The 12,247-nt window shown below is 39.3% G+C and overlaps 1 protein-coding gene across 1 annotated transcript in view; it reads right to left on the reverse strand.

The window, feature by feature from the left end:
- Nucleotides 1-12,247, reverse strand: part of ARHGEF4 (Rho guanine nucleotide exchange factor 4) — a 122,406-nt gene that overhangs the window by 1,581 nt on the left and 108,578 nt on the right. Inside the window, 6 exon segments of the mRNA XM_063306951.1 lie at nucleotides 1-98; nucleotides 1,519-1,596; nucleotides 2,610-2,853; nucleotides 7,254-7,385; nucleotides 9,147-9,276; nucleotides 10,858-11,090. Of these exon segments, the coding sequence (XP_063163021.1) occupies nucleotides 1-98; nucleotides 1,519-1,596; nucleotides 2,610-2,853; nucleotides 7,254-7,385; nucleotides 9,147-9,276; nucleotides 10,858-11,090 (915 nt within the window).

Genomic DNA, 12,247 nt, shown 5'->3' on the forward strand with positions numbered 1-12,247 from the left:
GGGCTCTGCCAGCATGAAGACTTGCTGCTGTGGAAGGTTTGTCGGCAGAGTAGGGTGTTTCTGGCGCATCAAGAAATCGTAGTATGTCCTGGTGACCACTGCTAATGAAATGAGGAAAGAGAAAAAATGTTTCATAGCTGCACCTTCTGTACTGCCCCCTGTGAGAGCTGGAGTGCCCCGCTCTCAGTCTGCTTTTTACTTTCTTTGCAATGATGCCACCCTAGCACTGTTCCTATGTGTTGCTTTGACCTGACTCAGTCAGCAAAATGTTACTATGAATACAAGGGAAGAAAGGGAGAGAGCTGCAACATATTCTACAGGTTATTTCTTGGTTATTTTTCTCAGAAATGTCTCCATATTTTCCAGACTTCATCACTCTTACTCTCTCTAGATGTGGTGGGACTGCAACTCCTAAAATTCCCATGGAAGCTGCATTCTCTGCACATTTGGAGAGTGCCAGAGTGGTAAAAGCTATCCTAGTATAGTTTTGGAAACTAACATACCCTTAATACAGAATCCAAATTAACTCATTTTGCAATGTATCTCTGCTACAATTCAAGGGGCTACTAATGGTTTTATGCCGATCATGAAGCTTAAGCAGCTAGAAACAGTGAGTCCGTAGTCCTGGAAGCTTGTCCTTGGCTCTGGGAAACACCTAGTTTTCATGTGGGAAACTTAGTTACTTACTCAGCTTCTTCTCCTGTTTTCTGACAAGTGCTGTCTCCTCATTAAATTAAAGTTTAAAGACACTGCCATACCCTTCAACTTAGAAAATCAAAGAAGATCAGAAAGAAGAAGTGGAGAGCAACATGCTAGTATTTACATGCAGTTCAATCGGGTGGGGTGGGGTGGGGTGGGGGCAATGGTGGAGGTTTGACTTGGGAAGGTCCACCACATCCCATCTTCACATTCCAAAACTTGTTAGAGAGTCAGTAAAATCAGGTTGATGTAAAATCCTGCATGCAGTGCTTCTTTTAATAAAAGAGTCAATGCTATGACTTTCCTGCCCCAGCAGGGGACAGCATCTGGCCAACCTTGTCTAGGCTCAAAAGTTAAGCAAAGTCAATTTAGTTAGTACTTGTATGTGGGATGTCCAGGGAATACTAGGGCTATAGGCTAGCCATGGGGAATTCTGGGAGTTGAAGTCCACGCATCTTAAAGTTGTCAAGTTGGAGAAACACCGGGCTAGACTGAGATGTTAAAAACACATTCTTCAAGAAGGCAGTGGTAAAGCATTTCTTAATTACTGCCATGAAAATTACATGGATGTGCCCTTGAGGTTACCAGGATTCAAGTTCAACTTGATGTTACCTTTCTGATTCCCATACCATCAAATAAAGCCAAAATATTCTACAGTGATTACTTGGCCTTTGAACAGGTGTTCCTTTACCTGCAGCTTCAAGTTAAACACAGGATTGGATTGTAGCCTATTAACTCTAATAATTTTAGACCACTGAGCTGTGATATATATGTTAGGGGAGAGGTTACCAAGGAGGGCAGACATCTATCTTGACTTGCCTTTTGGTTTTCCACTCTGATTTTGTTTGCTGGCATTAAGCATAGCTTGTTTCTTCTGCATTTCAGTGATGGAAAAACCTTGAAGATGAAAGAGAAGCTGTTAATCCAGCTAGGCTTTTCAAGCTACAGTATATCATGCAAATATATGCGCAGAGGACAAGGGGCATATCAAGCAGAAAATCCCAATGCATGCAGCAGAAACTATACCAAGTAGTTTAATTTTATATGTCAAAAATAAGTTTATTGTTGTTTCAAAGTGTGTACTGTACATCAGGACAATATAATTACTGTATAATTCTGCAACCTCCCAGAAATAAATATTGTAAAGAACATGGAGTCTGTGCAATCCTTGACTAAATGGAGGAGAGGAGATAGCAACTAACAAATATGGATGAAGGTCTGAGAAGAAGAGAGAGAAGAATGGAGACCGTGAGAAAATAAGGCTAGAGTTGTTCAGAAACCAGTTTAGTTTTCAGAAAGAATTTTTAAGAGGAAGGCTGAAAAGTTGTTGCAGGTAATGGGTCACCATGGGAGGAGATAAAGGGATATACTACCGCATAGTCCTAGAGCAGCCTTCTTCAAACTAATCTATTCCAGATATATTGAGGTTATAATCCCTAAAATTCCTGGTCAGCCTAACGATTCACAGTACTGGCTGGCAGGCAATTCTAGGAGTTACAGACCCAACAGCGTGGAATTGCATTAGTTTGGAGGATACTAATTTAGCGCATGGATGGGAATCCTACGTCCAGATGTTACTGAACTACAACTCGCAGCATTCCTCCTCATTGACCGTACTGCCTTGCTCACTGGTATTTCAGCAGCACCTTAAGGGCCAATGTTCTCTACCTTTTACTTATGAGTACTCTGCAAAGTTGGATTTGTAAGATAAGCACTTGAGTAAGATTAGGAAAAATTCAAAAGTTACATGTGATAGAAATTTATACAGCATGTGACTCTTGAGGAGGTAGAGTCAATAGTGACGTGGGAACATTCTAAAGGTTTAATACATAGTTTAAAGTGTAAGAAAGTTCAGTGAAAGACATTCTCAGCAGAGTGGCTCGCAGTGGTAGTTCATGGCTGTTGCATACCAGTTTCCTGGTCAAGCTGAACCTGCTTCCTTTCATTCTCAAATGCCTTGAGCCAGCGCTGCTTCTGTTCTGGTTTCTTTGCACAGAATAAATGGACTTCTTCAGTGTCCTGGCAATGCAGTTTGAATGCATTCTTAACAGTGATATTGAAATCTTTATCCTTCCCATCTTCCACATCCAGAATCTCCATATGATCCACATTGATCCGACTCTTATAATAGAGGATGTCACGCCGTAAGAGATCCTAAGAGGAAAAAAAGCAGGCATGTTCCACTACAGTTTTTCACACTTCTCTGAAACATGACTGTTGAGCCAAAGAATAACCATTTGCCATGTACAAAATACAGGATTTTCTTACTCCTTATCTGAAACAAATATTTACTTTCAAGATTTACATTAAATTCCCTTTTTATGAAAAATTCAAAACTGTTTTCCAAGAGAGTTGGGGGAGATTTCACTTAGTGTAATGGTAGGTACCATCCAGAAGTTCTAGAACATAAACCCCAGCCAGCATGGCTAAAGGCAAGACATTATGGAAACTGTAATCTAAAATATCTGCACACTTTAAGATTGCCTATAAACTCTACTTCTAAAAGATATTTTGCTATAGTCACATGAATACCCAGTTGGTCTGTGGAATGTTTCATACTGCAAGAAACTCATGCAATTCTGAAGAACATTTACTTAGGTTAGCAAGCAACTTGTCAAAAAATGCTCTCTGAAGGCTATGTATTTCTGTTCTTTAAATATGCTTTGGTATATTTGGTATCAGGAAAACTGATAAAGCAAATATATACCAAATCTTCATGGAAATGTTCCACTTCAAGAAATTATTCTGGTAATCTTGTAGATAGATTCTATATTCTATGAGCACATGACCTACTAAATTAATCTTTTTTCCCCTCAAGGACTAGAATACTATTTGAATATGAAGTTCTCCAAGCAGGAAAGAAGAGATTAGCAAACTATGTAAGGCAAACCAGCTCTACAATCATGTGATTGCAAGCTTGAGGGCCTGAAACCTCTCTCTCTCAATTATCCAAGGAAATCAAAGATCTGAAAAGGGTGTCATAATGAGGGGAAAATACTGTTTTGTAACAAGGCTACATTGCTACAAAGATTAGCATTAATATTTAAACGGACTACCTCCTCAGTAAAACCATTACTACCTTATAGAACCAATCATATGTCACCTCCTGGGAGGTCTTGACCAACCAGGAGGGACATGGATCTAATAAACAGGTGGCTGGGTTAGCAAAACTGAGGATTCTGTCCACCTCCTCAGGAACCACTGGCTCAAACTCATTCCAGCTCACCATGCAAGGCCTTGCTTCCATCACTTCATTAGGATTTGCCCTACTCTGAGCAAATCTCAATGACTTTATCTGTTAAATACCTATAATACTCCTCACAACAGCCTGGAGATTTACTGTTTGACTCATCCCTCCCCAACAGGGTATGGGTCATATTAAAAAGGACTGCTGGATCCTCAGGAGCACCCCACCACACACACCAAGTTCCCTCTGGAATCTAGCAGGGTGCATTAGTTGCCTGGGGTGATCCAATCTAATAGGTTCTACCACCCTGCAGGGGTGGGCAGCATCAGTAAGATGCTGATCTGTCCATTGCAATGGACTGATGGTAATGCTCTCGACATTGAGATCACATTACAACTGACCTGAGATTAACAAAAGATATAGGGTTGACTAGCAGTATGTATTTGGCTCTCAATTCCTTGGATTAGGTCCATGGTCACCATAATGGGCATAAACCTCTGAGCTGCCCCAGACTCAACACACCCAGGGGGAGATTGAAATCCCCAAGGACCACAAGACCTGGGGATTCCACCGCCCATCTGGCAATGGAGTCTAGCACTGAGGCAGGAATGATGATGTGCAGCAGGGAGACTCGTACAACAGCAAGAAACCCCCTGCTCCCAAGAGCCCAACTTCATCCTGAGAATCTCACATCCAGTTACCTGAAAAGCAGGGTCTTTTAAAGGCCTCAGAGTGGCATCCCACCACCCTTGCTCTGGAGTCACAGTTGGTGCCAAACTCGAAACCCAGATGGGCATATCTCCAAAAGGAGAACTCTCTCCTCTAAGGCCACACAGGTCTTGGCTATGCATGCCAGGTTGGCTGCCTCATCCACAATTAAATCATGGGTGTTGAAGGTCTTACTATATAACAACTTGGTGTTCAAGAGCAACAGCCAGAGTCCAAAGCCACCAAGGATCCAATAACCAGGCCTTCGGGATGAGTGCTGAGGGCCAGAAGGTGGGACAGGTCTCAGCTACTGGTCCTGTCATACCCCTCAGCAGCCTGCCCTCAACCTCCTGTCTTATCTTCCTTTGCCTGTCACAACTGTGATGAACTACCTGCCCTCTTTACCCTTCCCCCAGGTCCAGTCACCCCATGCTCATACCTGGCACCACAAACAACCACCCCCAGTTGTTCCTGCCTCCAATGCACAGCAGGTGAGGGGGGGATATCAATATGGGTCACTGATGAGGATTCAATCCAGTCCAATCACATATATTCACTACCCATCCACTCCCATCGACCCCTACCCACCATTAGTTTCCCATTAGTTTCATTCATGTGTTTTATTGTGTAAACACATGATATTTGGAGATATACTGTACTTTTGTGGGAAAATGTGCAAAAACACTTTTTTATTTTTGTTTTTTATATACTGACATATTACTACTTAAAATGACACTGGTTTCAATAATGCACTTTACAAAAGGATGTACCGTATACTGCAAAGCATCAATCTCTAACATTCTTTATTGATAAGAATAGCTCAGAGCACCATCAGCACTTGGGAAACAAAAACAATAGGCAGCTACAGCCCAAAGCTATGCAAAGTTCTAGAAAGGGACAAAGACAAGCAGGGATGCAGACAGCATGCTGAAGGGCTAGAGGAAATAGCAAGGATATTCTCACTAATTTGTCTTTTATGGCAACCATTTTGTAACCAGCCACATCTGGTAGTAGTCATTTTATAGGAGTACCCATGACATACATGTTGGTATTTGTTTGTTTCTGCTTGGACTAAGGAGACTCAAAGACACCCTGGTTACCATGGTAACAAATAGTTTCTTAAGTGTTTGGCAGAGTCAACAGGTCAGCTTGATTATTCTCAGGTTAAAATGCAACAAGGTTTAAGTGTCAATGACCTTATATTGGAAAACTGTAGTTTGAAACCATCCTCCACTTCCTTGCTTAATTTGCATTTAAATAAGCCAGTTCTGCCAGAGCCAGCCCCTTGCGTCTCCTGTTTGCAGCCTCTTTCTGCTCAGCACACTTGGATGAGTGCATGTACTTGTAAATATGCTCTTTTGTATTTAAGAAGCTTTTGATCCCATCCAGGCTCTGGATGAGGAACTGTTTATGTTCTATGTTTTTTTCTTTAAATACAATTATTTTTGTTGAAATGCCTGGTGTCTTCTTTCTGATCTCTTGGGCCAAATGCTTTCCAGCACTCTGCACAAACTCCAACAATACAGTACTGTAGGAGTTCGTATATGCCCAGCCATCAAAAGGGTTGTCTCTTCCAGCTGTATGATAACTATTAGAGGTATGTGGAGGGAAGGAAAAATACAGCACCCAGAAGGTCTTCTTTAAAACTTGCATAAATCTAGAAGTTCCATTAGTCCATTTATGAATCTGATTAGAAATTGTGCAATTTTGAGAGAGAACTTTAAGGGCACTATTAATTTCGGGAGCTTAGGCCAAAAATTATGTTCTTTTACATTGAGTGCTGAATATTGATGTTGCTGTCTATATCTTAAATATCAACAAATAGGACAGTATGTATGAACATCTGGAGAGGCGAGAAGCAATTCAGCTATGGATGTTGACTAATTTACTTACAATATTATACACAACTTCTCTCTATCACCAACTCAGTGGGTTTTCAAAGTATTTCATAATTCTTGGCAATTGTTCACATGAGACATACTGTACACATCACAACTAGAATACTATAACTAGATCAAGCTTTAATTGTAATCTTGTTTTTTTTTTAAAAATCTAGATAAACAAATAAAAGGGAAAGGTCCACAATCACTGATGTAAAGATTATGATACCTCTTATAACACCTGTTCTTTTATCCTTAGAAGCTTCTCACTTAGGCATGCACCTTAATGGTTAACTGGAATGGGTGCATATATGGTTGGAAATATTTGTAGAATACTTTGTCTTGTCATATACCATCAGAATTTAAATCCTAAGGAAGAATGTGGATGGCAATTCTATTGGGTTTAATTTGATAGCTTTTTCATCTGCATCTTTTGTTTTATAAAAGCTAAATACATAACTTTCCTGCAGCGCTGCAGAATAGATCACAGCAGGTTTTTTCACTAATGACCTTAGCACAAATGCACAGAAAGCCAGCCTGAAAGAAACTTCAGCCGTATAGGCACTTTTGCAGAGTTCTCCCCTCCACCCCCCCACACCAGGTCCTTGATTTATTTATAGTGATGCTTAGTGTAATAAGCCACCCCCAACACACTGCCATGTTCTTTAAACAAAATGCTTGAATGCTGAACGTTAAAAAGCAACTGAGAAAAGATATAATTTTGCTGCCACCAGGAGACAGTTTATGTGGGCCGAGGCAGCAGTAGCTCTTTAGCTTACCTTCTTGCAGCATACAAGTTGGTGATCAAAGAGGAAGAACATTCTTTGATGGCTTTTTGCTTGCGGCTGGGAAATTTTGGTTAACTCTCCAGAGTAGATGAGTTCAGAACTCTTAACAAGGACGTCTTCACCCTGTCAATCAAAACAGAAGGGCACATCATTTTCTTTTCCACAGAAAAGGGTAAGCAACATACAGCAACCTGGTGCTGAAGGTCTCTAGGGCCACAAATGGCTTATTATTCATCTTCCAATTTTGCATCCTCTGAGGTATTTTCATTAAGGCTCGAAATCAGGGCATACACATAAAAGTTTGCTACCATTCCAAATCAACCTACCTACCTACCTTCCTTCCTTCCTTCTTTCTTTTCTTTTTTCTTTTCTTTTGCCCATTGGAAATATGGGAAGCGTTTGAAACAACGTGTAATGATCTTAGTGCTATTTTTAAAAAGCTATTCTTATTTTTAAGAGGGATCTGACTCCATTTGGGAAGTGCCCAATTGGCACAATTAATCCTACATAAATCAGTCGGTCTATACTGAGACTCATCATTGCCAGTCATCCTTAAACATTTTATTACACAGAAGTGGACAAAAGATCTTGCAAAAGGAAAACTAGTTGGTGGAATTCCTAAATATCTACAACTTTAAATATTAGCTTAAGCCATACTTTCCTGAGAGTTCTCATGAGCTTGTATCATCTGGCTTATGTCAGTCAGACTCTCTCTTTCATTCAATCCTGTGAAGATAATCTTTTGTTGAGATTTTTGGCTATAACCTGGTCTTCTGTTCTAAAGTATGTGTTGAAAGTAATCTAGTTGGAGTAGTATTTTCTACTAGGCAGCATGCTTTGGGGATAAAGAGATTTGTGATCTAACATACTATCTAGAGGATAGTACTTTTGAAAATGGCAGTGGAGAATGGCTTTCTAGAGCTAAATTTAAACATACAGGTTGCAGTCCCAAGTACACTTCATTGAAAATAAGCCTCACTGAAATTGGTGAAACTTACTTCTAAGTACTGTATATTACCCAGAGCAGATTTAGAACTTCAATACAGGTATGTCCTCTCTACCCATGAGATCTTTGATTTTATGTATTGAAATCCAATTGACTTTATTTCCCAGAAATGGTATGATTACCAAACATACAGTAAACATACCCTGTATTTTAATCTTCTTTTATTGATATAAAAGGCCACAATCCAACACAGAGGTGATCCAAAGCACATGTACAGTACATACATACAGACTTGCACATTTACTCAGAATCTTTAAAAGCATTTATTCTAGTTACCTTCAATACATTTAACTTTGTGTTGGACTGTGGCCAGCATATGACTAGCTTAAAAGAAGATCTTTCCTTTATCCACCCCGTTCTGTTTCCTCAGTAAGGCAGATAGAGGAAAATACTTCCCAACTTTGCTATCCTTTGACAGATGACCATATGATCTGCTTGTGTTGATACTCATTAAGAAAACAATGACAATTCATACCACCTAAGGATCTGAAGTATAGAACAGTATAAACAGAAGCAGAGTCTACTTTCAACAAATGCAGTCCATTTTAAAACAAAGCTGATGAGATTAATTACACTCAAAATATTTCTGGGTAACTGTAATTCAGACTAAGAATTAATTTAATTTGTGGTTTTTATTGCTAAGCATCTGGCCCCAACATATAGGAATATTTGCAAACTTATAAATAGGGTTATTTAATTTAATAACAAGCAGATATAAGTAATAGATTAAATGTATCAATTAAAATATGTAAAAATACATTAATTTGGATGGGATAGTTTGTGATATTCTCTTGTCCAGTAGAAGAGTTATGAGTTTGCACATATCAGCAGTGATAATGCTCATATAGCTCCTTGTTTTGAAGATGTTTGCATTTTACCTCCCAGTCCTCTATTGAGCTCTGCCATTGAGCAATTTTATCTATATTTTCCAAACGCCTCTTCCTTTCATTGATGAGCCGTGCTACATTTTTCATGGCATTCAAAGCAGCTTCAACGTCTTTAAAATCCCTACAGATAGAATAGATTCCTTTAGAGATATCAGCAAAAATTGAGCAAAAATGTGAAAGAACTAGCCTTCTATTCCAATGTGCCAGAAATTAGGAAGGAAATTATCGGTCAAAATGATATATGAGGATATCTACCACTATCTCATTTGAGAGAAAGAGATGTAGTTGCCCCAATTTTAATTGTTTCCCCACTTGCTGTTTGGAGAACTTACAATATTGTACTTAATATCCTGATGCTGGTTTATTATTTCCCTAAACTACAAAGCTTTGCAATGACTATCAGTTATGCTGATTGTTCTTCAAGGCTTCTTTTTCCAAGTGTTGAAGTGGCATTACTCTGGCCCTCCCCCACCCTCTGTTGATTCTGCTAGGAAATGTATTATTATTTTCCTACCTCTCTTGCAGTTTATGCAACTTTCTAACTGAAGCCAATTTAGTGGCCTGCTAGAACCACTGAAATGGAGCAGAACTTATAACACAACTGAGAAGCTGGCACAGAAAAAGAATATTATCTTAAAATAGCTTTAATGAGCATGTCAGAGAAACACAGATTATTGATCTTACACACTCAGCATTCCCAAGCATAAAGAATCACACACTTAGACAGATTAGGTTAAGATAAGTAAAAGAATTCTTACTGACTTTATTGTTGCTTTTGTTACATCCATCTTGGTAGAAAAGATGAAGTTCCTTTGTTCTTCTTTTCTTTCTAAATACTTAGTTTGCCCTAGACTCTCAGCCCTACAGCTGCCAAGAGCTGCATGGAAGAAAGGGGCAGAATTCTTCATCAAGGCCCGAGCACATGGCCCTGATGAATGGAGAGCAGAGCAGCATGCTTGCTTCTCCCTGGGTGAAAGGAGGAGGAAGAGAGAGACAGGGAGTGGGAGTGGCAACAAACAGCTTCCTCAGAGTTGCATTGTGGGACAACTCAATTTACATGCTAATTCACATGCAAATGAGGCATGCTGGATTTGCCAGGACTTCCAACACTAACAAGGGCAATGGGAAATTGTGGGCAAAGTCTCGTGATTTCATAGAAGAAGCTTCTAAAACCAGCACCAATCCTATAACACTTACTTATGCTTCTGGGCTGCATGATTTTTGCCTTTCATATCTGCAAACTTTTCCAGATTATCTGTACCTAAGAAAAGACTTCTGCTCATGAACTGAAAAGCCAGTAAGTGTGGAGTTCTTGGTACTCTCTGAGCTTGGTTGTTTGCTTGCAGACATTTAATTACCCAGCTAGGTAACATTATCAGTGCCTCACAAGCAAACAACCAAGCTCAGAGAGCACCAAGAACTCCATAGTTCAGCCCTGAGCTACAGACATTCTCTTCTACTGAAGTCAGTAAGAACAGGAATCCTTCTGTTATAAGGCAACCAGTTTTCAAATGCTATTGGAAGGAAATGAAAAATGTCCAAACAAAATGAATAACCTGTTAAATCTGTAAGAAAAAGGATGCTTAAATTTAATTTGAAAGAAATGTTTGCAGTAGGCATCAAACAAAAGGAGTTAGGATAACTAAAATGTAATGACATTTCCCCTTCCATCTTTTTTTTTTTAATCCTCACTTTTCCATACCTATGCTGTGGATTGGTATATTTCAGCAGTTCTGCAAGCTGTAGGGGATACTTGCAAATTTTCTGCACTGGCGTTAGGAGGAAACCATCCAGAGAGATATCAATCATCTTCTGAAGGAGACGGCAGGCTTCAAAGAAATAGACATATTTGTTCACTTTGGCAAGCCGGGAAAGCTCCATACAGGCATTTGGGTGGTTGTTGCAGTATTCCGAGTAGATCTGGAACTCATTTTGCTGAATTGGAAGCCAAAAGATTTTATTATGGAGAACAGGATGAATTTTATTTTTGTAACCATAATACACCAGCCTAACACAAAATACAAATAAAAGTAGTTTAAAATATGTAACACCATATGAAATCTTGACCATAAAATTGCAATTCAATTGCACAACAGAACAATACCTTAGGCCAGCCTTTCTCAACTGGGGTTCCACAAGAGGTCATGATTTTTTAAAAAATAAACACTGCTTTTTTATTTCACATGCCATGCCATGCCATGCAAGTGCTCACAGTAATGGGAATTTTTACACACCACAACTCAGCTTACAGTTTACCCTAATGAACCTTGAACTATCAAAACAATATTTTTATGCAGGGGTTCCCTGAGACCTGAAAATTATTTCAAGGGTTCCTCCAGGGAAGAAAGGTTGAGAAATTCTGCCTTGGATGGACATTCTGAGGGTTTAGTTAGTACGAGCCTCTTTCTTATTTTTGTGGACAAGTGAAAATAGGCACTTGGTAGCTGATGTGAGCAACCTGTCTACCAGGAGATAAATTATAACTCAGCCCCTATACTAGAAAATCTGCCAATTATGAGTCCTAATATTTTTTCCCTGTTATATCCTAAAAGGTGTGTGAAATTATATTGACATTAGTAGTAGACTAGATTTGAAAAGAAAACTGTGCAAGCACACTTTAAAAGAGAGAAAGAGGCAAAAATGAGGTATCTCAGAGGTACAACCAGCTCTGTAACCTTGAATACTGGAAGCGCTCACACATTTCAGTCTAGAGCTATTGCTTAAGGCTGAGGCAGCCATTTTATAAGCACAGCACAATTCCCAAATCTCCCCCTGAGTTTAAAGCAGTGCTTTTCAAACTTGGCAACTTGTCTACAGTTGAACTGTAAACTTCAACACATCTTAAAGTTGCCAAGTTTGAAAAATACTGCTTTAAAGAAATGCACTACTAGGTAAAAATAATGGAAATCAACCCTCTTTCTCTATTTATTCCTCATTTTTTTCTGTTGTCAGACTTAAGCTTTAACACAGCTTTTAAATACAAACAATAATTTACTACAGTTATCTGAATGTCCTTGTCAATGTTTTCTTCTTTTAGGCTACAATTGTAAGTATAATTTCCAGGAACAGGGTTACAGTAATGGAGCTCAATG

This window comes from Candoia aspera, chromosome 6 (assembly GCF_035149785.1).
Source record: "Candoia aspera isolate rCanAsp1 chromosome 6, rCanAsp1.hap2, whole genome shotgun sequence".
Taxonomy (NCBI): domain Eukaryota; kingdom Metazoa; phylum Chordata; class Lepidosauria; order Squamata; family Boidae; genus Candoia; species Candoia aspera.